Source organism: Drosophila nasuta, chromosome 3, assembly GCF_023558535.2.
Source record: "Drosophila nasuta strain 15112-1781.00 chromosome 3, ASM2355853v1, whole genome shotgun sequence".
Classification (NCBI taxonomy): Eukaryota; Metazoa; Arthropoda; class Insecta; order Diptera; family Drosophilidae; genus Drosophila; species Drosophila nasuta.
The window spans coordinates 34,338,442-34,362,592 of NC_083457.1; the positions used below are offsets into that span (position 1 = coordinate 34,338,442).

Genomic DNA, 24,151 nt, shown 5'->3' on the forward strand with positions numbered 1-24,151 from the left:
ACGATGCTGTTCAATAAGCGTCAGACAAATGTGCAATGAAATTCACATTCAATTTTTTATTTTGTACTTTCCTATTATCAATTTTTTCTTCAACTTTTTGAAATTTCATTGTGCATTTGTTTGCGCACAACAAATAGACCGACCATCGTCAAATTGCAATGAATATCAAATATTAAACAATAGAAACCACTTTTACAACAACAACAATATGAAAAAGAAATCGCAACGAAAATGTATAAATTGTATTAACTACAGAGAAAATTACATTTATGATTATGTTTATGGCGATTATGTGCAACATGGAAAGCGACGGCTTTTAACCATACTACAAGTAAATCTACCCACACTATTCCAAATTCAAATTAATTTATGTTTCTCAAATTCAAAATCAATAGACATAGCAAATAACAAACTATAGTTAACGTGCAGTTAAACTCAAAACCACGAGAACAGCTAAAAACAACATTTAAGTTAATATTTAAGCAAACCAATCCGATAAATTTGTGAACTACTTGGACCCCCATACAATAATAGTTTAAACTTTAAAGTCTACACACTTAAAACTCAAAACATTTGAGAGACATATTCCAACTCTTGAAACTCTACACTTGCCGTAGACTAAGTCTAGATCATATGCCCATTCAATACCGACCTTTTTACTTTGCCTTTGCAATTACATCAAATTTTGTCGATTAAAAACAACGTCCAAAACAATTAATATATAACAAAAAACGAATGGCAAAATGTAGACCACAAAAAATAAAACCGAACCGAAAAAAAGTTAACGAAAACGAGAACAACGCAACGTTAAAATACAAAATTACTCATAATATAGTTATCTGAATCCCCTCCCTTAATTACCAAATTCCCGTCTATTCATTTTATGTGCAACCCAAAAATCAATGGCAATATTTTTCAAAAAAAGAAAAAAAAACCGGCAATAAAACTGTTCAAATTTTATTTTGTACTCCCGAGAACCAGCAACAGAAATTGTGTTTTTCTTTACAACCAACAACTGAAAAGTGGGTAATGTTTTTCAGAAAATAATTAAACATTTTTTCAATGTTAGCAAATGATAATCCATTGAAAATACGTTAAACTGTTATATGTTATGTTAAATTTGAATTCCACATGAGGAGCATTTTTATTTGTAAAGAGAGGAGCATGACAGTTTATTGAATTGTATGTGTTGCAAGGTGGCAACGCTAAATAAACGACGAGTCGATTGTCTTGAGTTATCTGTTTTATTCTGCATTTCATTCTCTTCTGCGTTTTTTCGTTGGTCAAAAAAAGAGCATAAAATTGCTAAATTTGTGTTTCAATAAATATAATTTAAGTTTAAATAGTTGCTTAACAAAATGGTATGTAAAAGTGTGAGTGCATTGCGATGCAAATCGCAAAACTTGAACGCGGCCAAAGTTTTTGCTGACGTGAATTGTACATGTGTGCAAAGGTGTTTTTGTGCGTGTATGTGTATGTGTGAAGCGGCCGCGTCACAAAAAAACGAAAACTGCATGCCGAATTTGTCGATTTTTTCAAATGCATAATAGTGACTATGATTAATCACCATATCAATTGCATTGTTCTTATGTGTGCAGTCGCTTGCGGAAAAGATTACGGGGCTGCTGGCGCGACCCAATCAACAACCGGATCCTGCTGGCGGTCCTGAAGCGCCCTGGTATCTCAAATATGGCAGTCGAGTGCTGGGCATCGTTGCTTCCTTCTGTGAGTATTGAAAAGCCAAAAACTAAAACAGTAACAGTAACAGAAGCAACAACAAATGGCAAGAACAGCATTTACAACTGTTAGTTGCATCGATTTTTTATTATTCTAATGGGCCTTGCATGTTATCTATTCAAAGCGTCGTGTCAATGTGTATGTGTGTGTGAGTGTATACATATGCGCTGGTGTTTGTGTTGTGTGCCACCCCCAACACTCACACGCCCGACACAACACTCATAGCACGCACACTCGCTCGCTCGCTCTTCGACCTGACATTGATAAAGACAAAAGGATACAGAAATGTTTGTCTGTATGTGTCGATATGTGTGCCCTTTATACGCACATACATACAGAATGCATAACTTTTGTTGCCTTTGTAGCGTTTCTGAATTCTTTGTTCTCCTTGCACATTAAATTGTCATTAAATTTGCATGGCTCTTTTTATTGTTATTTATTTTTATTTTATCAGCAACATTTACGCTCTATTTGCACTTTCCCACCCACATTCGCTGTCTCTCTCTCTCTCTCTCTCTCTGGTTCTCTCTCACAGTGTGCTGTTATTTTGCGTAATACTTTATTGTGTTTTCTTTATTTCCCACCCAGAGTTGCCATGACATTCAAACCGCACTTCCTTCCTCTTCCCTGCCCCACTAACAGTGCAACTCAATAGGAAATATACTATACTATATGTTATTTGTACCTTTTACGAGTTCCGCTTTATGTAAAATAGGAAAAAGTGGAAGGTCAATGACACAGAATTTTATTTGCAACTTACTTTCGTAATCAGAAAAGTTAATATAAGAAAAATGAGAAAATATTATTATTTTTGCAATGAGTTCAACGATTCTCTGCGGTATGTTTCATGATAATAACTAATTCAAATGTATGCAAATCATTGTTGCGGCTTCCTTAAGCAGGTTTTTATTTATTTTGTGCATACACTAAAATGTTGATTATGAATAATAAGAGCAATAACCTCAAAAACCTCAAAAATAAGATCAGTTTACCGGCAGAACGAGTTCGCTTTTCAATTGTTTATCTTTTAAGGTTTCAGTTTCATAATACCCTAGGTTATAATTATGGAAATCGCAAATCTCTAAATTCTAGAATTATCTACGAAGTCAAGTGACTTAATTAACACATTAAGGCATTCGTTTGCTTAGTTGTTACAATTGTTATCAGTCGAATTTAAGCTCACACTACGATTTCAGCTGATAAAATATTTAAATATTATAATTTCGTAGGCATGTGCTTGAATATAGTATCATTTACCTCATCGGTATGGATCGTTAGCTTATAGCAACTAGAAGACAGACAGACAGACGGACAGATAGTCGGTGACAATGTGTTCTTTATTCTCTATTTATTTGTCCAGTTGTCAGATCACCGCAGTGCTCCAATTTGAACAAGTGCTTCTGCAGGTTTTGTCACGCTTCTCTGCTCTCCGCGTAGCACTTTTATAATGTATTTTATTATTCTTTCTCTTTGTTAAATTATTTTTTTTTTTTTGTAGAAAAATAAAAGAATTCAACCTTGTAGCGAATTTAGCAGTTGGGTGAGTCAGTTTCCAACGATTAGATTACGCTCGACATGTTAAAAAAATTGCGTGCAATAATGAGGCCAAATGTGGTAGGCGTTTTTAGTTGGCACTGATTGAAGTTATATACATATGTATATAATTAATCGTTAAATAGATAATTTCTGCATTTGTTATGTTGGTTTTGTATGTTGAGAAAGCAGAAAATAACGCCCCTTATTTGATTATGTTGTGGGTGGTTTGGTTACGCTTTATTTCCACAAACATTCAGTCTTAAAATGTGATTTCATTTACGTTTTAAACTCTCTGATTTCAATCTGTATTATCACTTATTAATAGACCTTTTCTTTTACAGTTGCCATACTCTTCGGTCTGTGGAACGTCATCTCGATTCTCACACTGGATGTATCATGCTTGGTCGCTGGCATCATTCAAATGCTGGCCGGGTTTATAGTAATGGCGCTGGAAGCGCCTTGTTGCTTTCCTTGTATCGAGCAGGTCGATCAGGTGGCGGGTAAGGTGGAGGCCAAGCCAATGTACTTCCGAGCGGGTCTCTACTGCGCGTAAGTAACACACTCAGTTTCTTTTTGCGTTGTGCACTCCATTTAATTACTATCTCTTTTTGTCCATAGATTGGCTGTGCCGCCCATTTTCATGTGCTTCGGCTTGGCGAGTCTCTTTGGCAGCGGCTTAATCTTCGCAACTGGAGCCGTCTACGGCATGATGGCGTTAGGCAAGAAGTGAGTATTGTTAGCAAGCTGTAAGCTCTAAACAAAATTAGTTGGCTAGTCTCTTAGTGTGTTATCGTGTAAAGAGTGAAGATGATAAGAGGAGGAGAAGGCACTAAATGCTAATCGAAACCAATGTTTTCTCTATTCCTTGACGTGCTTGCGCTGTGATTACGCTTACAATTCTAACTAATGTTATCTAACACATAATTAAATCGACCAAATACACGAAATATCAATATATGCATAACATTAGAGCTTCGCGCGAGGACATGGCTGCTGCGGCCACATCGCCCACACAAATGGGAGGCGACCAGGCGGGCGGCCAAATGCAAATGGGCGGCGATCAACATATCACACTCATGGAAGACCCCGATGTTTGGCGTCCAACATAAACACGCCAACTAAATGCATAAACTGCCAAAACCAATTAACAATACCAACACAGACATAAACACAAAAACACCTTCACTGCAGATACTCACACAAACACCCCAAAACGAAAAGAAAAGAAATGAAAACCTAAAACAAATACAATGGCAATTAGACAAAGAAATATCACGATGAAATATTGAGTAACAAATATTTTATGGCGCATAGCTTTTAGTGTTCGTTCCAATTGAAAGTGAAAAACAAAAAATAAAAACAATAAAGAACATCATAAATAATACAAAAAACACCCCACCAATTTGAAAAACAAAAGAAAACTAAAGGAAACTTTTCATAATTGTTACTAAACACAATGTTTGCAAAATGTTGTTTGGTCATTTGTCGTCCTTTGCATGTAGTTGCATTTCTCCATTTTTAAATGTCTTTTGTCGAGTGCGACGGTGTTGTTAAAAGTACAGTTAAATATACTAAACATACATATGCATAAATACATATAACAATTTACATATGTATATATATAAAATATATATAAATATATGTAAAGTTTATTTTTAGTGAGAAAATTCTATTGATAACAAAAAACAAATCAAATCAATACTCTAGAAAACAAACCTAAAGGAACGAATGATGAGCAGCTTCCACACAAATGCAAATTAAAAGTAAATTTATGAATCGTTGAGCAATAATTGTACAACTATAATTGGAAACTATTAACTTGATATTATGCATTGCTTGAATGCCAATCAAATTCAATTGTTAAATGTTTCGTTTAGCTTTCATATCACAATATATATATCTATGTATATTTCGAGCTATTAATGTATACCTGAATTGTTCATAATTGACTTCTAAATATTGTAAACAAATCAGTTCTCAGACGTAATCTCACTACAGCTTTGGCCCTACACAGAGACACATTCCCTACAATTTAGAGCATATGTATTTATTTTATATTAGTTATATTAAGTTTAAGTTTTTGTTATGCCTAAATAGTAACTCGCAGCAAAACAATACTCGCAACACATTATCTAAAAGAAGAAAAAGAAAAAACTCAGCATCCTAGTGGATCCATATTGGCATCCAATGTGGCTTGCTCTCTATCTCTTAATAAATACTACTTGCATAATCTCAATATGATAACGTGTTACTGGTAGCTAGAGAAGAGTCCTAGCTTGCAAAACTAGTTCAAATTACATAGTTAAAAATAATGTATATTGATTTCATATCGAACGCAACACTAAAAATTATCACTCAATCAAATATTTGGTTAACTTAAATGAATGAAATGCTTCAATTTAAATATATACTTAAATGCTAATGAATTGTAAATGCCAAACTGCCCCAGAACAGTCCAGTATGCAGCAAAAAAGCCAACTACAACAACAACAACAACTACACCAAGAACAACAGCAACAGCAAGAAGTACGCTAACATCCAGGCAATCAAAAATTATTATGTTGTCAACTAGCCCAAAATGATTGTTTAATTCTGTAGTGCATAGTTTTTCCTTTAATAGTTGCGTAGCTAACTGATCGATTATTTAAGTATTCCATTTTTGATTTCCTTTTATGTAGTTTGAATCCGCTCTCCATTTAAAATATTTGGAAATGGATTTGGAATTAGATTTGTTGAGTTTTTCGCCTCTTTTTTCCTTTAATAGTTAGACCTCCAAACCCAGTGTTATTTGAATAATCTCTACCAATTGTACGATTGGAATTTCTGTTCTTTCGACTGGACTTTGGCAATGCACGATTCCTTTGTTCGCACACAAACTTTTTAGTGATCTATTAATTTTGTCTTTTATTCCCAGTATTATCTTTATCAGTACTTGTGTAGTCTTCATTTGCTTTTCACTAATTATTTATTATCTTACTTGTTTAGAGCTTCCGCTGATGACATGCGCGCGGCGGCACAGCAAACAGGATACGGCGGAAATGCTGCGTCCACGACGAACGATCGGGCGGGCATTGTGAACAATGCGCAGCCGTTCTCTTTCACCGGAGCCGTGGGCACGGACAGCAATGTGTGATGAAGGGATCAGCGGATCGTGCAACGTGGCTGGGAACGTGCGATGAGAAAACAAGACTCAAAACGCAACGCAACGCATAAAAGGCACCTACAGCAACAATAACAATAACAGGAACAGCAAAGTGAAAACAGAATCAACGGAAAACAAATGCCTAATTATATAGAAGAACGAACGTGTGCAATTTATTTGTTTGGCGACCAAACTTTATCATCAACTGCGTCGCAAGTATGTTAGGATCTCTCGCGGTGTAGAGGCATCGACAATGTTGACAAACATAAACAGCTAAAAAAATGATAAGGCAGAGAGGCGAACCTCAGAGAAACCTCTTTTTAAAGAACCGTCTAGTAATTGTAAAAGTTAATTGTGTTAAATGTTTTAGCGTTTTCTGTTTCTAATTTTTGTTTTTGCTGTGTATTCATTCCAACTTTGGTTTCCTCGTTTAACACAATCAAATGAAAATAAACATGTTTAAAATTTAGTAAAGCAAGTATGTAATTGAATTGAGCATAATTAACTTAAATTATTGAACGAAGGCATAATTATGTGAAGTTTACTTTTAGTCATAGTTTAAATATACCTAAAATATATTTAAATGCATAATACAATTACTTATTAAAATATAAATAAATAAATGTATGTAAACCATAATGAAATTGAATTATTATGCATAAATTAAATTATGTTAAATAAAATTTATTATACAAGTAATAACAATAATGTTGGTTAGCAATCAGAACTATACTTTATTATTAACAGCACCGCGTTCACAAGAGTGGATGGAAAATCGGATCATGCAGAATAGCAACGACTTCTGATACTTACAAATTAAAAACTTCGAGAAATTAATAATGTTTCAATCCAAATCTAAACACACACGATGCTGCGGATAAGCTGGATAGATATTTTATAGAAAAATTATGATAAAAAAAGAGTGCGTCTGAGTCTAAAACTAAACTTTAAAAATATTGGTAATTATATTTAACAAATTAAATATTGCAAATGTAAGGGACATTCTTGAACAATATTCTGAAATTAGTTCCATTGCTCTAGATTTCGTTAAAGAAATTGTCGGCTAAATTTAATCTCTCATGTTTTTTCAACAATAGCTTTATCAGCAAGCTCCTGTTCAAGTTTATCAAAAGTTCGAAAATTTTTTTTGGTAATAGTCAACATATAGTAATTGTGGAAATAATTGATAAGGTTTGGAATTAACTAAAAGTATGTTTTTGTATTAAAACCATTTGTTGTGATTTAATTTCAACAATATTTATTTCAAGTATTTAAAAATATTTTAACGGCTTTAACTCTATAGTTTGCAATTTTTTTTGTAACTTATGTAGCTTTAAATGATGGATAACATTTTAAATGGAATTTTGTGAAATTTTGTGATGTTTGATTTAAGCATTCTCCTCGCTTTCTTCTTCATTGTCATTGTCGTCATCATTTTCGGCATCTTCTTGGCTTTCTTCACCATTATCATCATCATCTTGTTGGTCTTCTTCTTGGCCATTACCATCGTCAGTATCCTCGTCATCTTCCTCATCATCTTCATCAGTCTCCTTCTCGTCAGCCTCCTGTTCATTAGAGTTAGGCCAGCGGTAGCGACGATCGCTGATCTCAGCGCCAGACACTGCAATGATCACGGCGAAAAGAGCTGCAAAAATGTGTGTGATGTTAGATAGTCCTTTATAAGCGTTTCAATCCTTGTGACTCACCGAAGCTCATAATCAGGAATTTGTTGGAAAACATATTGATAATTAATTATAGATGCAAATGATTATAATGCTAACTGAACAACTGACTGCTCTTTTTATACTAAGCACTAAAGAGATTATCGCAAATTTTAGACAACTGAGCAAATATTTGACTCTATTCAAATTTTAGGCCAACGTAATGAGGTTACTATCGTTAAATGTGGGTCAGTTAGTCTTAGCTGTCTCAAAGAACGTAATTTCATTGAAGGATTTGCGGCATGTGTTATGAATACTTTATACTAAAAATGTTTGTTACGCGTTATCTCCGCAAATTGCATCAGATTTATTTTTAAGTATTAGGTAAAGTATGTAGCAAGCTCATTTTAATTTTGACTACTCTCTAAATAAATTCTTTATACATGTGTAAATGTAAGGGGAACCTAAAAATTTGAAGCCAAATTCTGCTCTCGTAGTTGCTTATAAATAATTATTAATTGTTGGAGTTTAAAATACATAGCCTATAGCTAATAGTTAGTTAATTAATTATTTTGCAAGTAAAATTTAAACATAGGAAATTGCAAATAAGCGTAAGTAATATACAACATGAAATTGATTTTTTGTTTTCGAAAATTTGAGGCTAAGCACACAAAATATTTGTAGCATACTTTCAGGCAGATCGTTTGAAGTGCATCCAAAATTAATTGTTGCATACTTCTCGGCTGTTATTGGCTAACTCCACAATAGGAAAACGATAAATTTTCGTTTTGGCTTTCTTTCAATCTTCTGTGCGGTTTCTATACCGGCATTGTAGATGACGATAATATCTGGTAGATATAATATCGTTGTGTCAAAGATGCAAGACTCAAGGCAATTTATGCGACCCGCTCTTCGCTTTCTGATTATATTGATCGTTAGTGATAAATTAAAATTGCAGCATTTAAAAACACATAATTATATCGCAACTTTTCATATGGCCATAAATTGAATTGGTTGTCCTTATTCTGTACTTATGCTTTTATCTGGGCGCCCCATTATACTATAAAGAGTCAAGGCTTGCTATAAATTCAAAATGTTCCAATGAAGTATTTTACTTTTACAGAAATTGAAAAGCCTACTCTGAAAATGAATAAGCACTTGTTGTATGTTTTTTGTGGGTTTCCTTATTCAAAATATCTTGATTTGAAAACCCTAACTAAAACGTTATTGATACCCACATTTGATTTGGGTCTGGGCAGATGCCACTTATCTAATGCTTTCATATGGTTTATTTTGCTTTTGATAATATTTAATGTAGCATAAAATCGCTTGTCTTTTGTGATAGATCTTCAACTGATCCTCTGCGGTATCGATTACAGGCTGCGCAATTTGATGCGAGGGTATGCGCATTGTTTTGATTAGATTGTTGATATCGTTGGGATGTGGGTCAAGTGTTTTGAGTTGGATTCGGGATCAAGGAAGCGTCAACGAGACTTTCCCACAGTTGCGTCGGCACTTTCAAATTTTTTCTGGCTAAATTCGCAGTAGGAGTGAAACACTGATGACAGCACGAGTTTCTCTTCAAGTTGTTTTTAGTTATTCTTTTTTTTTTGGCAACCTGCTGCTTAGCATATTAGCACCAAAGAACACTGCTGGTGACAACGGGCGGTGTTTCACAGGACAGCTGAAAGTGTCAACAGGCGGCGAAATGCAAAAGGTAAAAGTGAGCTGTTAACATTTTGCGACTGCCATGAAATTGTTCACTAAACACCGAGACGAACTGAGTTGCATTCGAGTCCTTAGCGGGAGGCGGGCAGCGTGCGGCACGCAACAGGATACAACATGTTTGGACATGCAGCTGGGCTGCACATTGATCGAATTCGATGCGCTTTATACGCATCGATTCGAAATTATTTGCTAAACGGAATTAAGATTGCAAGAGAGGTGCTGCTTCCGTCTTTGCTCCTTTTAGCAGGCTCCCTTTTGTTGCCACTTTGAGCCCATCTCAGCTCGTATTAATCTTTTGTCCGGTCATCTTTCGCCAGCTGCCGCCGTTTGCCTTTTGTGGTTCCTTCAGACGGTTGACCATTTGCCGTTTTGGCCCTGGCCAAGTGCTTTCCTTGCTCTTTTGTTTGGCCTACTTCAATGCACTGCCGACGGAGTTTGCTGCCTGTTGTCGATTCTTTATTTTTTACTACTTCTAATACTTCTCTTTCGCCTGGTACTCTTTGTGTGTTGCCTTTGTGTGTTCATTTGCTTAAACGCATCTTATCCCGTTAAAGTGTGCACTTCGCTTCAAAAGTCCTTTCGCAGAAAATTGATCCTTTTTGCCAATTTCCGTCCAGTGGCCAGGATTCTTTAGATGCTCCCAAGCGGACACTAATTGAGTCTTTCTGATCTCCCAGATGAGATTACTGTAATCCAAGACGTGAGTTCCGTTTGCAATTTCATAGTTGTTCGATAGTTCCTAAGAATTCTATTCTTTTTCGCTCGGACTGAAAGAAACTGTTGAATCATGAAAATTTAGTTCAAAAATTAGTAAATTTTATTAAAACTACTGATTTTTAAACTATGTACTGACTATCTTCTTATTTAATATTTAAACGGTTCTTCATTTTCCCTGTCTGGCAATTCCTTTATACATACATATATTAAACAACAATTCGTATACATAATTTGATTATTTATCTTTAAGTTAAGAATAATCTAAAATTCTCAGTTAAACCATTTATCGATTGAAAGTTTTCTCTCACATATTTTTTATATCATACTATTATTATCAAATCCCATTAAAATAGATCACACAATTTTCCAGCAATAAACTTCAACAGTTGCCTGTTAATTACGGGCTTCATATAACCCTCATCATTATAGAGGCCATTAAAAACTAACCAATCTCATAAACAGGCCACACCTGGGTGAGCTTCTAAAAGCTTTTTTTAGTGATGTGTAAAGAACTGTTTCTCTTTCTGCCCAATTAGATGTTTTAAATGCCATAAAATTATTATATTATGCTGAATTGAATTTTTGTGTATTCAATGCCCATGTCTGTTCTAGCTTCCCCCTCGCTGAGCTCCCTTGTTGTGTATCAACACCAATGCAATACGAGAATCGGGCGCCCCGAAATATGATTATTAATTAAAATTCCCAAATCAAAATCAAATTACCACTAAAAATGAAGAATGCATAAATTTGTGTAAAATGACAACACACACACACATACACACACACAATGTTGCAGCGGAGTTGGAGTGGAAGGGGATGAGAATGGGGAAGGGGGAAGAGCAGCCTGTCGCCAGCGGCTTCCGCTGCGTCTTCCAAGAATGTCTCGATACCGAACAATGTCATATGGAAAATGCGTATTATAATAAAATTAAATTATGCATAATTATAATTTTTTGTTGCCTGCATTTAAAACAAAACTAGCAGAGTGCAGAAGTTGGGGGGAGCAGAGCTCATAAAACTGTCATAAGGCACTGCAAATGAGAGGAGCTAACGAGATATGGGGAATTTTCAACAAGTTTTTTAAATTTTCCTTCTTCTCTTTTTATTTGGTTGGCACACGTGTGGCAAAGAACAATGCGTGCAGCAAGCATATTGAGTGCATTACACTCTGCTACAAGTTGCATGAACTGAGATTGAAATAGTTTATTGTGCATATAAGAATATTGAAATAGGAATAACAATTCTGTAATAATTTAAAAATGAATTACTAGGTACTTTAAATAATATTTATTAAGTATATAATAAATTAAAATTACTAGATTTGAACTATTAATTTATTTTATTTATCTCAAAGATATTTATCTATGTATATTAATAATTATGTTTGTCTTAGTGTAGTTTTCGAATGTTAAATATAATTAAAAGAATGGAATAATCATATAATACAATCTTTATAATCATATAATTCTTCAAATCAATATATTTTATTAATTTAAAAGTGTTTAAACTTTAATTATGTTTATTTAAGTTTATATTAATAATATTGATCTTATAGTTTTCTCCTTTTCTCTTCGCATATTGTTAGACTTGTCAAAATTGTATAATTTAAAATTCTTTTACTATATAATTCCAAATAAAATATTTAAGTTTAATTAAAGTATCATTTGTAAGTGGCAAGTTTTGTAGCATAGTGCAACAATATGGCTATAAAACGGGGGGGGGCAAAGAATGTTTTTGTGCTCAATTAGCGCATAACATTGTCAAAACCTTCCGGCAGCACCCCAAGGCCCCGTCGCTTGTCTCTGCCCCCGCCTCCACACTCGTTTATGGCCTCATCCCCAGGCAACTTGTGCTGTGTATTATCAACAGGTAAAAAGGCTGAATTGGTATGCGTGAGGGGAGCCAAAGAGGAGCGAGAAAAGCGAGTGTGGCTGGCGCATTGCATAATCGTTAAAATGGGTGAAAAAAACCCTTTTTGTCTAATGCTCATTTCCATGCGTTTTTCCTGGAAAATTATGACCGACCAGCCAGAGCAGGCAGAGCACGGCCACAAAGTGCTCCGACAATAGTTTACCATATTTTTGCCTCGGCTTACGCGTGGACGCTATTTAAATTATGAAAACGAGGAGCTCGATGCGCTTGGGTTAGCTGGCTGGCTTCCTGGCGCCGTCCGACCTGCTGCATTGGGATTCATATTTGGGATTGGGATTGGGATTGGAAATTGGACTGAGATAATGTGTGTGTGTGTGGTGTGGAATTTTGTTTGTCTGCTTAACGATTTAAATAATGTGTTGGGGCACAGGAAAGGATAACAAGCGCGCCATGGCGCTTATTCCATGGAACTATAAATTGTCAGGCAACGAGTGCATATTAATAGGGCAGGTGGAGAGAGAGCATGAGTCTCGGCGAAAGTAGGAATGGTGGCAGTAACAACAGTAACAGTAGTAGCAGCTGTAGCTAATCTTATCAAACACTGACAATAAGCCAATTAGCAAGCACCTACAGCAACGAAAAGTAGCAAACATTACGCAAAAGGTTCCATTTGGATTTGTCTTCTTTTCGTACATTTGTCGTTTTTTTCCTTTTTGGGTTTCAGGGAAATGCTACCAGGGAAGCTGTCAGTAGGATTGCGAGTAAGACGTCAGCATACAAGGATATCAAACGCAGCTGCCGGCAGGACAATGTAGCACAAAGTCAAATCGCAAGATGCTCGCGTCAACCATAAAACTGGTCACAGAGATAAAACGCATGCCGGACCCTAGGACGCAGGACACAAGGAACTGTAGACCGCCCCTGGCGAGTGCTACGACATTTTTGGTGCACGCCAGGCAGCCTCTAATTTGTGAAACCTGCCTACAGTTTAGAGATCGACATCGCCTACCTACTGCTGACGAACCCCCTGGAGAGGATGAATCATAAAAGAGCATCATCCTCCTTTGCAAGTTGCCATGACATTTGAGATTTAGCAGTCGATTATTGTCCTTCCCGTATTGTATTCTATATGTAGGGACATCGCTCAAAAGCGCAATTCTTTTTGTGATTCTTGCCCACAAAAGGCACCGAAAATTTGCCATAATCATGACATTTTTCTCTTCTTTTCTTTGCATCTCTTTCAGCATTTGTCTCGCTGTTTTCAGCTGAATCAAAGCAGAAGATATCTTCTTTATTTTTTTAATCGTTGTAATGTTGCATCTTTATGAGGAGTTACCCAAAACACACAAACTGAGGAGCAGAACGGCCAGCTCTCTATTTAGAAAAATTGAATTGTTGATCATCATCTACTCTGTTGATTTTTTTGCTTCTACAGAATTTATCATTGTTCTATTATCTAACATACTAGTAGGAGTCTGATGTCTATATCAACGGAATTGTTCAGTTTTCCTGAATATGTAGAAAAAGCGGAAATTGTTATAGTAAAACAATTATTCAATAAAAAACATTTATTTTCTTTTTTTGTGTTTTCTTCTCTATGAAATATTATTTTTCTTCAGAATTAAAACATTTAAAAATTAGTATATCATTTTTATTTCAGGCTTCTTTAATATTTAATCTCAATTAATTTCCCAAATGCTTGATCACTTAAAAATGTAAAAAATAGCCATTGTTTATGCATTTAGTTTAAATATATCTAAAAAATCAACAAAGGGATTTGCATATTTTTCATATTATCTCAATGTATTCCTAATGAATTTTTTTCCACTTGTCAATTCAAATTGCAATCACTTGAAAAAATATGATTTAAAGAGTTTACCCAATTGCAAATGTTTTTATTCAATCGTAGTTTTTGTTATGCTCGTATTCATTTGTAACTCGTTAAATGTTGCGATAGACAAAATATGCATTTCATACTCGTATATTTGCCGGAAAGGCGAACACTATAAATTATCAAGCATTCATAGGTCCGGTGAGAGACTGACTATACAATAAATCCCCGAAGAACGTTTTTCATTTACTGAAAACGTAACTCATGAATATTTCAGCAAAATAAACAGAAAACAACAACGGCAGAAAAAAAGAAAAGGCCATAAAAATAAAATGCAAAAATGGGCGACAGACGTCGAAGTAAAATCAACAAATAAACAAAAATAATGCACAGTTTTATTTAGGATCAGGTTGTTGTTGTTATTTTTTGTTGTTTTCTGCTCTTTGGAGTCTTTTTTTTGTATTTTGGAGCTTGGGGATGGGATAGATGAGAACTGGAAGCTGGCCAAAAAGCAACAATCACAAAAGTAACCTCAAAAATTTCAATAAAGACCACAACAAAGCAATTTATATAAAAATACCATAGTGTGTAAAGGGGACAAGGGAGTTGGGTGGGGAGTGTGAGTACGACAGAAAGAGAAAACAACGGCAAATAGAACAAAATATTGAATAAAGTGAGGGGAGGGAGTAGGAGGGAGCGAAGGACCTTACTGGTTGGGGACCCGCCACGACATTTTAACAAAACAATAGAAATCAATTGATTGCGTTGTGGGAAGCTTAGCACTTGATTTCCGCTGTTGTTGTTACTGTTATTTGTTGTTGTTGTAGTTGTTGTTGTCGGTGTTATTTGGGATACCGCCAAAGCGGCAAAGGAGAAACGAATCGCTATATTGGGCGCATTGCGTGAGCCACCCACAAAGCCAAAGGACTCGTTGACGTTGTTGTTATTGCTGTTGATGTTGTCGTTGTTTTTGTTGTTGTTGTCGTTGTCGTTACTGCCGTTGCGTTGTGGTGTGGCTAAAATTCTATTTTTCCAATTTTTGCGCAATTTATTGCATTGTCAAGGGAATCGCAGTGGAGCAGGATACACAACAACAACAGCAACAACAAAAAAATGAAATAAAGAAACGCAAAAGGCATAAGAAAAACACCAAATACAAATACCAAACAAGTTGGCAAGTAATCAACAAAAGGCAGCAACTATTCAAATACCCTGTAGTTAGTTGAATAATTAATCAAAAAATTGTTATAAAATTGGAATATTTTGCATATTTTTTAATTTAAATTGAATTGAAATAGTTGAGAATAATTTAGTTTAAACTTAAATTTATTGTGCATAAAAGTTAAATTTTTATTGCAAATATATTATATTCCTGCTATCCAATCTTGTTGATAGTTGCAAAATTAAATTAGGCACTTTAAAGAGTCTAATTATTTTTATTCTGGCCACTTCATTCTTTAACACCATTCATATTCTCTTCAAGTAATCCCTTTGCTTAATTACAGGGTATAAAACACCAAATACAAATACCCAAACATAGTGCGGCTTGTTCAATTCTATGTGGTGCCTGGGTTTATGTGGATCGACTGGCTGCGGCCAAGGGTTTGCTTATGGTGCTGGGGCTTTGGGGCTTTTGTGCGGCAAGCGTAAAAGTAAACAAAGCTAAAAGTGGAAACGCAAGTGAAATAATGCCACAGAGCTGCACGGAGATGAAGCGAGAACCGGAGCTGAAGCTAAAGCTGGAGCTCGAGCTGGAGCAGGAGATGGAGCCGGAGCTCAACAAACGGCAACAACAGCAACTAAACATCAATAAGCATTGACTAACTGGGAAGATGTGGAGCTGTGTGAAGCTTGGAGCCTGGCAACTGGCAACTGGGGAGTCACAGCATTAATAGCTGAAATTAAATAATCGCTCCTTAAGCGACAGAAGTCGACGTCGACGCAGTAGACAATGAAAAGCATCCGAAGGTGGAGAGCAGACGTTGTTGGAGCACAAAAGAATAAGTGAAGACCCAACTGGGATTTGGTTTCGATTGAATAAAATTAATTTTAATTGGTTCATCGATTCTGTAGGGTGAAATGCTAGTGGCAATAATTTATATAATGCACGCAGCTTACTAAGTGATTATATACAAGTTTTGTATAGCAGATGTTTTATTAATATTCAAAGGGAGCAAGGCATAAAATTAATCTAAGTATTCCAGTAAGGAATAGTGATTTAATTGTTAAAGTTGTAATACGAATTATCATACTTTCTAAGTTTGGTTTTTATAGCAGCTAAAACTAACATATTACAATTTTAACTAAAATTCGATCCTCAAAATTTTAGTTGTAATAATATTTGTCTCTTATAACAAATTATCTTTGTGGTTTCTTAGGTTTTTAATACAACAGCTGGACATCTGCATCTTCAGCTGCCTTGAGCAGTGACTCACAGATGCGTTTTCACTTAACCAAAAGCAATCCTTAAATTGTCAGTCGACAGATTTTAATCGCGGTTTTCCACAAAAATACAAGTAGAGGTGTGTATGCTCAACCTTGGGATACCCGTACTCAGTATAAAATACACTTCTGGTATATTCAATACCAAAACACATTCCGTTGCATTCAAATTAACTTCATTTTTGCAACTACTTTTTTTCTAGAATAAATTCTTTGCCATCTACATATTATGTAGATCTTCGATAATAATTATTCCTCGCAGTTTGACCACTAAACTATAATACCCTTCTAACCTCTAGGCAGTCGGTATCAAAATCCATTATCCATTAGATTTTGACAGGCGCTTGCGTTTATTAATAAAATTTTATTATGTTCTTTACGATGTTCGTAAAGAAAACAAAAAAGATGAGAGACAAATCCAACTAGATAAGCATCACGTCCATAAAGGGTAGTAATAACAGAAATTCACAGAATCGGGATTCAAAATACATTTTTTATTTTATATATGCACTTTACCTGGAAAGAAAGATGACAAAGAAATGTTCCGAGTTCAGAGATCGGCGAGTTTACAGCTGTTTAGGGTTCTCCACCTGTTGATAAGGCGGCTAATTTTTTGTGTGTGCCCATAAAAAAGTAGAAAAGAAGAGAACGAAATAACAATTTCAGTGTTTGTTGGCCTCTAGCAAATTAGTCGATGATTTGGTTATCCCAAAAAGGGTGCGAAATGCTTTAGGAGGCAGGAGAATAAGCATAAGGAACCTTTTCCCTTGGGCTCGATTCCGTAGGCAGATGAAGTGTGAATTGCTGGTCTGTGGCTCTGAGAACTTTTGGCTTAAAGTCGAAATGTAATCAAAATAAAAGTAAATATATAAAAGGGAAACACAGCCAGGATATATGTATACGTAGTGTCTTGTGTGCTGTATCCTGATTGTGTTAAACGGTTTGAGGGGGAGAAGCAGATGCCTCGTTTCTTTTGTCGAACTGTGAGTGAAATCAATGCCACAATCAAAATCAAAATCAAAATCATTGCAGCACACATACAAACACACACAGCACAACACATCAGACAGCAAAACTTGTCTAAGCCTTTTTTCGGTTAGTATCCTGAACTATCCTTCAAGGAGGCAGCAGCCAGTCGAGCGTGTTGTTGTTTATTTTCCTGCCTTTGGGCTTTCCCTGCCAATTTTATTATCCCTTTTCCCAGAGTCTGTCTGTCAGTCAGTTGTTGTGTGGGAAAAAAGTATTTCATATTAAGATAAACATGAGCCTTTTTGATTTGTTGTTGTTTATTCTCTGCTCTCATGCTGCTACTACTGCTGCTGTTGTTGTCCTGGTCCTTGGCCTCAAGTAGACCGTACGTTGATTGAATCTTAAGACTGGCCGCCTGCTTGGTAGCCTGCTGAAAATTTGATTTCAGGTTAAACGCAATTAAATTTCGCCTTAGGCTTTGATTTCTTCTCTTCTCCCCCGTTCCCTTTGCAGTCCCTAAGCTCCACAAATTTGTTGTTTACGCTAGAGAAAATTGAAATTTTATGCATTTCTCCATTATTATTATTATTGTTATTGTTGTAGTCGTTGCTAGTGTCGTTGTCGTTGTCGTTGTTGGCTTAGGCTCAGTGCGGTCAGCTGTCGAAAGGATTTGAATTTATTTGAGACCTTAGCTTCCATTGCTTGTTTCCATGAGGCGTTGATTAATTGATTCCATATACAACCATTTTATAGAGGACTGTAGAGTAGTGTGCACATCTAACCAACCATCCCAATGACCGACACATTTGTAATGAAATTGTTTTGGAGCCTCTCAGCCAAGGATTAGATTCTATGTCGTGCTGCATTCTCGCCTCGACTAATTAGTTTCTGAGGTTTCATTGCGATTCAAAACCACTTGAACTAACCTTTTACTTGCTTCGAGCTTTAAGACTATTTAATAACCTTGACTTTAATTTAATTTAAAGTAAATGTAACATGCCATTTCAGCAAGAGCTTGATTAGTAATAATTAATTAATCAATTTCTGGAAAATTGCCATTTGATTGGCAGAAATATTAGTTTATTAATTTGAGAGACGTTTGGTGTACCTTAAAGCTAATTGTAATTAAATCTAAAATAATTTCTACAGAGCACTTGCTTAGCTTCACAGGCGAAACAAATTTAATATAAACCATTTTATTTTGATCTTTATTTTAAATTAACTTTTATTTTTTTTAACTTATTAGTCCAACAATTTTATAAACGATATATTAATGAGTTTAATGAATATTTTTAATGATAAATTCTTAAACTATTTGTTCAGAATATTTTTGCTATTAACCGTCTTATTGCCAGTTTTATTATATGTAAACTTGTTCAATCATTTCTATGAAATTCTGAATATATGCTTTAAATTATTGATCTAAAATGAAAATGTAAACTTTCAAGAACATTGTTATAAAATTATGCATATATACTTTAAATTATTAATGTGAAATAAAAATGTTATCGCTTCTTACAAGCTACCCACAAAATGACTTTCCAATTTTAAATACTTGAGCATGTGCATTTTTCTTGAGTCCTGCGTCAAGTTCAATGCCAAAAATGTGTCGTCACAGTGTGGTTCAAGGCTTTTGGGAGCCAGCAAAAAGTCATTGGCATATTTCACGCTCACTTGGTTGGCCAGACTAAGCACTTCCTCTTTTTTTTCTTAGCCAAAGATTTTGGCCAAGTCACAAAAGAAAAAAAAAACTTTGAATTGGCAGCAGCCGCATTCAGTGGGGAGTTTTTGGTCGACGAGGACCATAAAATTCAATAAAACGCATATTTGCTGTCGTTTGTTCCGAGTTTTGGGCGCCAAAGTGCCACAAAATGTTTTCGGAGTTTTGCTGGAAAACTGGCGAAAATGGCGCTAAAGTTGCTAAGAAAACATAGACAAAACAGACGGCAGATAGGAGCAAACAAGTGAGACAAGTTCAGAGCATTTTTATTCATACAGACAACGCCATTCCCATCATCATCATCATTATGGTGTTCGTCATCTTGAAATGATTATAAGTATTTTTTGGCTGATTTAGCATATTTTTCGCCTCTTACAGTTCTATTTTCGTCTCTGTCTCTGTCTCCGTCTGTGTTGCTGTTGCTGTCTCGCTTCTGCCGTCTGACTGGCACGCACTTCCGCTTCCGCCTTTTGGGTTTGACGTTGGCCTAAAGACTTCCGTTTTCATCGGTGCTCTAACTTCATTTTCATCTTATTTGTGCGCCATGAACTTGACAGTTGTCTTACACTCAGCAGACACTTTGTTTATGGGGTATGCACTCGATGTAGTGGGAATAATTCGAATATGTGTATCTGAGAATTATTGTAATTAAGAAAAATATCATAGAAATAAATAAAAATGGGAAAAACTCCTCTTTAAATAAAACACAAGAACTTAAAACAAAAGCTTAAGTTTTGATTTTTTAAGTCTATCAAAAACTCAGCCAACCATCCCGTAGATTTACAGGGTATCCCTAAGTGCTGTAAGCTGAGTTATGCACCTCTTTCCCTTTGCTTTTTTTCTGGTTTTTGTTGTTGCGGTTTGTTTGCATATGTCGGGTACGCAATTGGAGGCTGACGCAAAACTCTTGGATGGGCAAATGTGCAAATTTGTTTTGCTAATGTTTATGCAAATACGCAAGACAACTCAGCGATGAGGGGAGGAATGGGAGGGACTAAAATGGTAGTCGTAGGCGTTGAGGGAATTAGTGGGGATGGGGGACAGAAACTGGAGAGAGTTGAAGCTGGAATGCGTACTCATATTTAGATGAAGTTGACTGTTGTTGCTTATGGAAAATGTCTTCTAAGTAGATGCTTCTTCTTCTCTTTTTTGCTTATCCCACAACTTTGTTTTTTCCCTTCTCGGTGCTCCATTCTCTCTCCTGTTAGCCAGTTGCCTCATTGTCGCGTCTTATGTAAATTTAATGCTAAAATGTTTATTTTAGTAAGATTTGCTTAGCTCTCCAAATGTTGCGTCTGTTTTGGCTCCTAATGCTACTCAAGGGGGGCCGGGTTGGGAAGTTGCCCGACCCCCCAAGAAAAACCTGTATGTTGTCCTTGCTCGTTCTGTGGTTTGTTCATGGAAATGGGGGACGGGGATCGTTCATATAGCGTCCATAATGCTAAACGACGCATAATTGAAACATTATGTCAGATTATTGTTAGCAAGCGAAGAGATTTACTTAGTTGACGGTTTTTTTTTGTGTCCTTTCGGGGGATTTTCTTGACTTGTCCGCAAAATTGCTGACAGACAGAGGAGAAAGCGAGGGAAAGGGAGTAGGGTGGAGGAAAGATAAGTTTGGGAAACATACGAGCAATGTCAGAGAGATTTGCTTATTTAATGGGAACCACAGATATGAGAAAATATGAGGGCATTAACATTGAAATAGACATAGAGCTGGAGTATAGTAGGGAATATTCGCAGTAGTAGTTTGAGTAATGACCACGATAAGAAAGCTCACAAAGTTCTGGCATCAAAGTCGTAATATAAAAAGAAATCAGTGCAAGGAGGCATGTCAGATTAGATTCTATTTATGACTACTAAGGGAAGCAATCTAAAGTTGAGGATGTAACTCAAATGTACTATGAAATTGGAGATAAAATAAAGTGTAAAATTTACAGAAAAGTTATTTGAAGTTTTTCAAGTGTCACAAAACGAAAAACTAAAGAAGAACTAAATGTTAACTCTTTTCCTTTTGCTGTGCAATTTCCATTATTTAATTACGCTTTCCTCCTTCGCCATATGTTTTCTTTTCTTCCCAGAAATCCTAATTTATATTGTGATTAATGAAGCTTTAAATCGCCCGTAAACCGAGCTCATTTTTCCGCGTTGCATCAACAAAGCGAATCCGAAACTTTTAAATTCCCTCAACGTTTTGCCATTAATATCACATTTATCAATATCACAGTTTTTCATTTCGCTGTCGTCGTCTCCGTCTCCGTCTCGCAAACGAATTATTTTCTTTTATTTCCTGTTTGCTTTTCTTTCCTATTTTTTTATGTGCAATTTTTTCTGTTCGTAAGAGAAAATAGAAGTAAATAGAAAAACCCATTTCCATTATAAATACAATGCCACATTTCTACTTTTCCGGTTTATACCGTTTAGATCGATTGCATTTTATAGTTTGTTTTAATGTTGCTCTCACAGGACGACGCAGGACGTCGGAGTTGAAGTCGGAGCTGATGCTGGCGTTGGAGTGGAAGTCGAAGTCGAAGATGCGACAGGAGAGGCATTTATTTTAGCTGGTTTGTTGCAGCTTCCTTTTGGCCCCGGAAGCGCTACAAATTGTCTGCTTGCAGTTCTACACAAAATACGACAAAAAAAAAAAAAATGATTTTATTGCTTCCTTTTCATTTAAACTGAAGCTGAATATAACATCCGTTTGTGGCACACACACAATGCGGCCATTGTCCTTGCCACTGCCACTGCCACTGACATTGCCACAGCAGCGACTGGCACTGCCATCAAAAGATTCTTAAGTGTCCTGCTCCTTCCATTTTTGCCCAATTTCTGCTATTATATTTTCACTTTTGCTACAATTCAATTAGGCAGTCGCCTTTGTGCATTAACCAGAGAATGCAAAAGGTCAAAAGTGAACACATCCCGCTTTGCTCTCGTCCATTTCGTCCTTTTTTCCAGCGGGAGTCACTTTTTAATGGACCAAAGCTAAGGTAGGGCAAATGGATGATAGAATGCATTCGGTATGGGTAATTCATGTGAGTGCTTAGAGCACTTCAAAGATGATCAGAAGCATTGGTATCGGGTGTCATTTAATACTTTTTATGGAGTGAGTTCTATCAATGTTGGTCAATTGGATGAATATTGATTGTCGATTTTCTGATTGCCTTAGACTTATTATTATAAAAACACTGATTTCTTTGATTCACTATACTACATTTTATTTAGGATTATATTGAAGGTCTTATTCCAGAATACTTTAATATCGTATTTTATTATTACTACCATTAGTCCAATCTATGACGTGTTCTTCAACTATACAAATTACAGCCTATTTCTAAACACAAATTTATCAAAATAATCGCTGAATACAATGCGGGCAAAGTAGAGGATCAAGCTGGCTAGTTATAATATCAGCTTAAAGACCTCAGTTGCTCTTGTTTTCATAGTAACTAAATATTATATACCTTTATTTCAATCACATTTCAGTTTCTATAATGGTTGAATTTCAATTTTCTAAGAAAATTTTTCTTATTTCCCTTTTCGCATGCGTACATTGTGTTGTCACTGATTCTGGCAACATGCCCACCTCTGAACCCAATAATCCTTTCCGCACAATCAACATTCAAATGACACCTCGAAATACCTGATTAGCACATTCATCTCACACTCACACTCGCACACACAAACACTCGCATAGAGTGTGCAAACAACAAATCCAACCACGAAGTGAACCATTTTCGCAGCAATTAATCAAATTAAACAAGGACATTCAACCACAAGGGCGACCTTTTGGGAAAGTTAATTGAAAATTTAGCGCTTGTCGAGACATAAGGGTGCTGGGGTTACGGTGTTACAAGGTTACGGGGCTAACGGGTGTCTGTGTGGGAGGTTTAAGTGACCTACGACGACCGACGACAGCTGCAGCAATCATTTTTGGCATGCTCTTTAAAACCAACAACAACAACAACAACAACAATCGGGATCAGGGAACAGGATCAGCAGCAGCATCAGCAACAGCAGCAGGATTCACGCACTGTGGCAGAGCAATTACGCAGACGATTAGGCACAATGCCCCTAGCTGACAGTCCCCTCGCCTTCCTTCCTTGGCCACCTTTTTGGTTTGCCATTCACTATGCTTTGCCTTTTTTCTTTTACTCGGATCTGCCAATTTTTATCAGCTGTGAAACAGTTGCCATTGAAATGGAGCAGAAGCCGTTTAGATAGATGGCCAAAGAAAAAAGGCAGCCAAGCACAGATACACTGTGAGAAACGCACGCCTCACAAATTGCATTTCGCTTGGCATGCGATGCGCTTGAAGGATCCCACAACAATTTCGCAGAGTGCACAACATAGCAAGGAGTCGCAACATTGCGTTCAGTTCTAATCCCGGACCCAACACAATTCCAATTCGCAGCAAACCCGAAGCGACGCGTCGTTTAAAGGAAAAACATTGCGAAAATTGCTTTACAATTGATTAAACACTGAACAAACGCACGGCACGTTTAAATTTGGGTTAAATAGATTATATGAACTGGAAGTGTTATGAAATGATGTGGTCCGCTAGCTCGACTCCTCCACAACATCCCCCTCTCTCTACTCGTCTACTCTTCGCCTCTTGCTTTTATATCCATTTCTTTTATTTTGTGTTCTTTCGCTGGCTCAGCCCGATGTTCTTTCCACTGGTGGCGTCGCCTTTTCACGCTCCAAGTGTGCCAGTTAATGGATTTGCTAGATGTTAACCACAGTTAAGGATTTGCTTTTGGGTTTTCGTTCGTTTATTGGTTTCTCGACGGTCA

At 36.2% G+C, this 24,151-nt stretch overlaps 2 protein-coding genes across 3 annotated transcripts; one reads left to right on the forward strand and one right to left on the reverse strand.

Moving 5' to 3' along the window:
- Positions 1 to 1,205: 1,205 nt before the first annotated feature.
- LOC132794414 (calcium channel flower) lies at positions 1,206 to 7,009 on the forward strand. Of its 2 annotated transcripts, none has more exons than XM_060804860.1 (5): positions 1,206 to 1,361; positions 1,599 to 1,725; positions 3,615 to 3,822; positions 3,892 to 3,999; positions 4,244 to 4,675. In XM_060804860.1, the coding sequence occupies exons 1-5, from the start codon at positions 1,359 to 1,361 to the stop codon at positions 4,380 to 4,382; spliced, it is 585 nt and encodes a 194-aa protein (XP_060660843.1). In that variant the 5' UTR covers positions 1,206 to 1,358; the 3' UTR covers positions 4,383 to 4,675. The 2 variants fall into 2 exon arrangements, with proteins under 2 accessions (XP_060660843.1, XP_060660841.1); XM_060804858.1 differs by lacking the exon at positions 4,244 to 4,675 and adding an exon at positions 6,259 to 7,009 and having other exon boundaries at positions 1,208 to 1,361.
- Positions 7,010 to 7,721: 712 nt separating this feature from the next.
- LOC132793240 (prostatic spermine-binding protein) lies at positions 7,722 to 8,208 on the reverse strand. Its single transcript, XM_060802988.1, has 2 exons — positions 8,122 to 8,208; positions 7,722 to 8,060 (listed from the first exon to the last, which is right to left on the reverse strand). Exons 1-2 carry the CDS (start codon positions 8,153 to 8,155, stop codon positions 7,804 to 7,806), a joined length of 291 nt encoding a protein of 96 aa, XP_060658971.1. The 5' UTR covers positions 8,156 to 8,208; the 3' UTR covers positions 7,722 to 7,803.
- Positions 8,209 to 24,151: the final 15,943 nt, after the last annotated feature.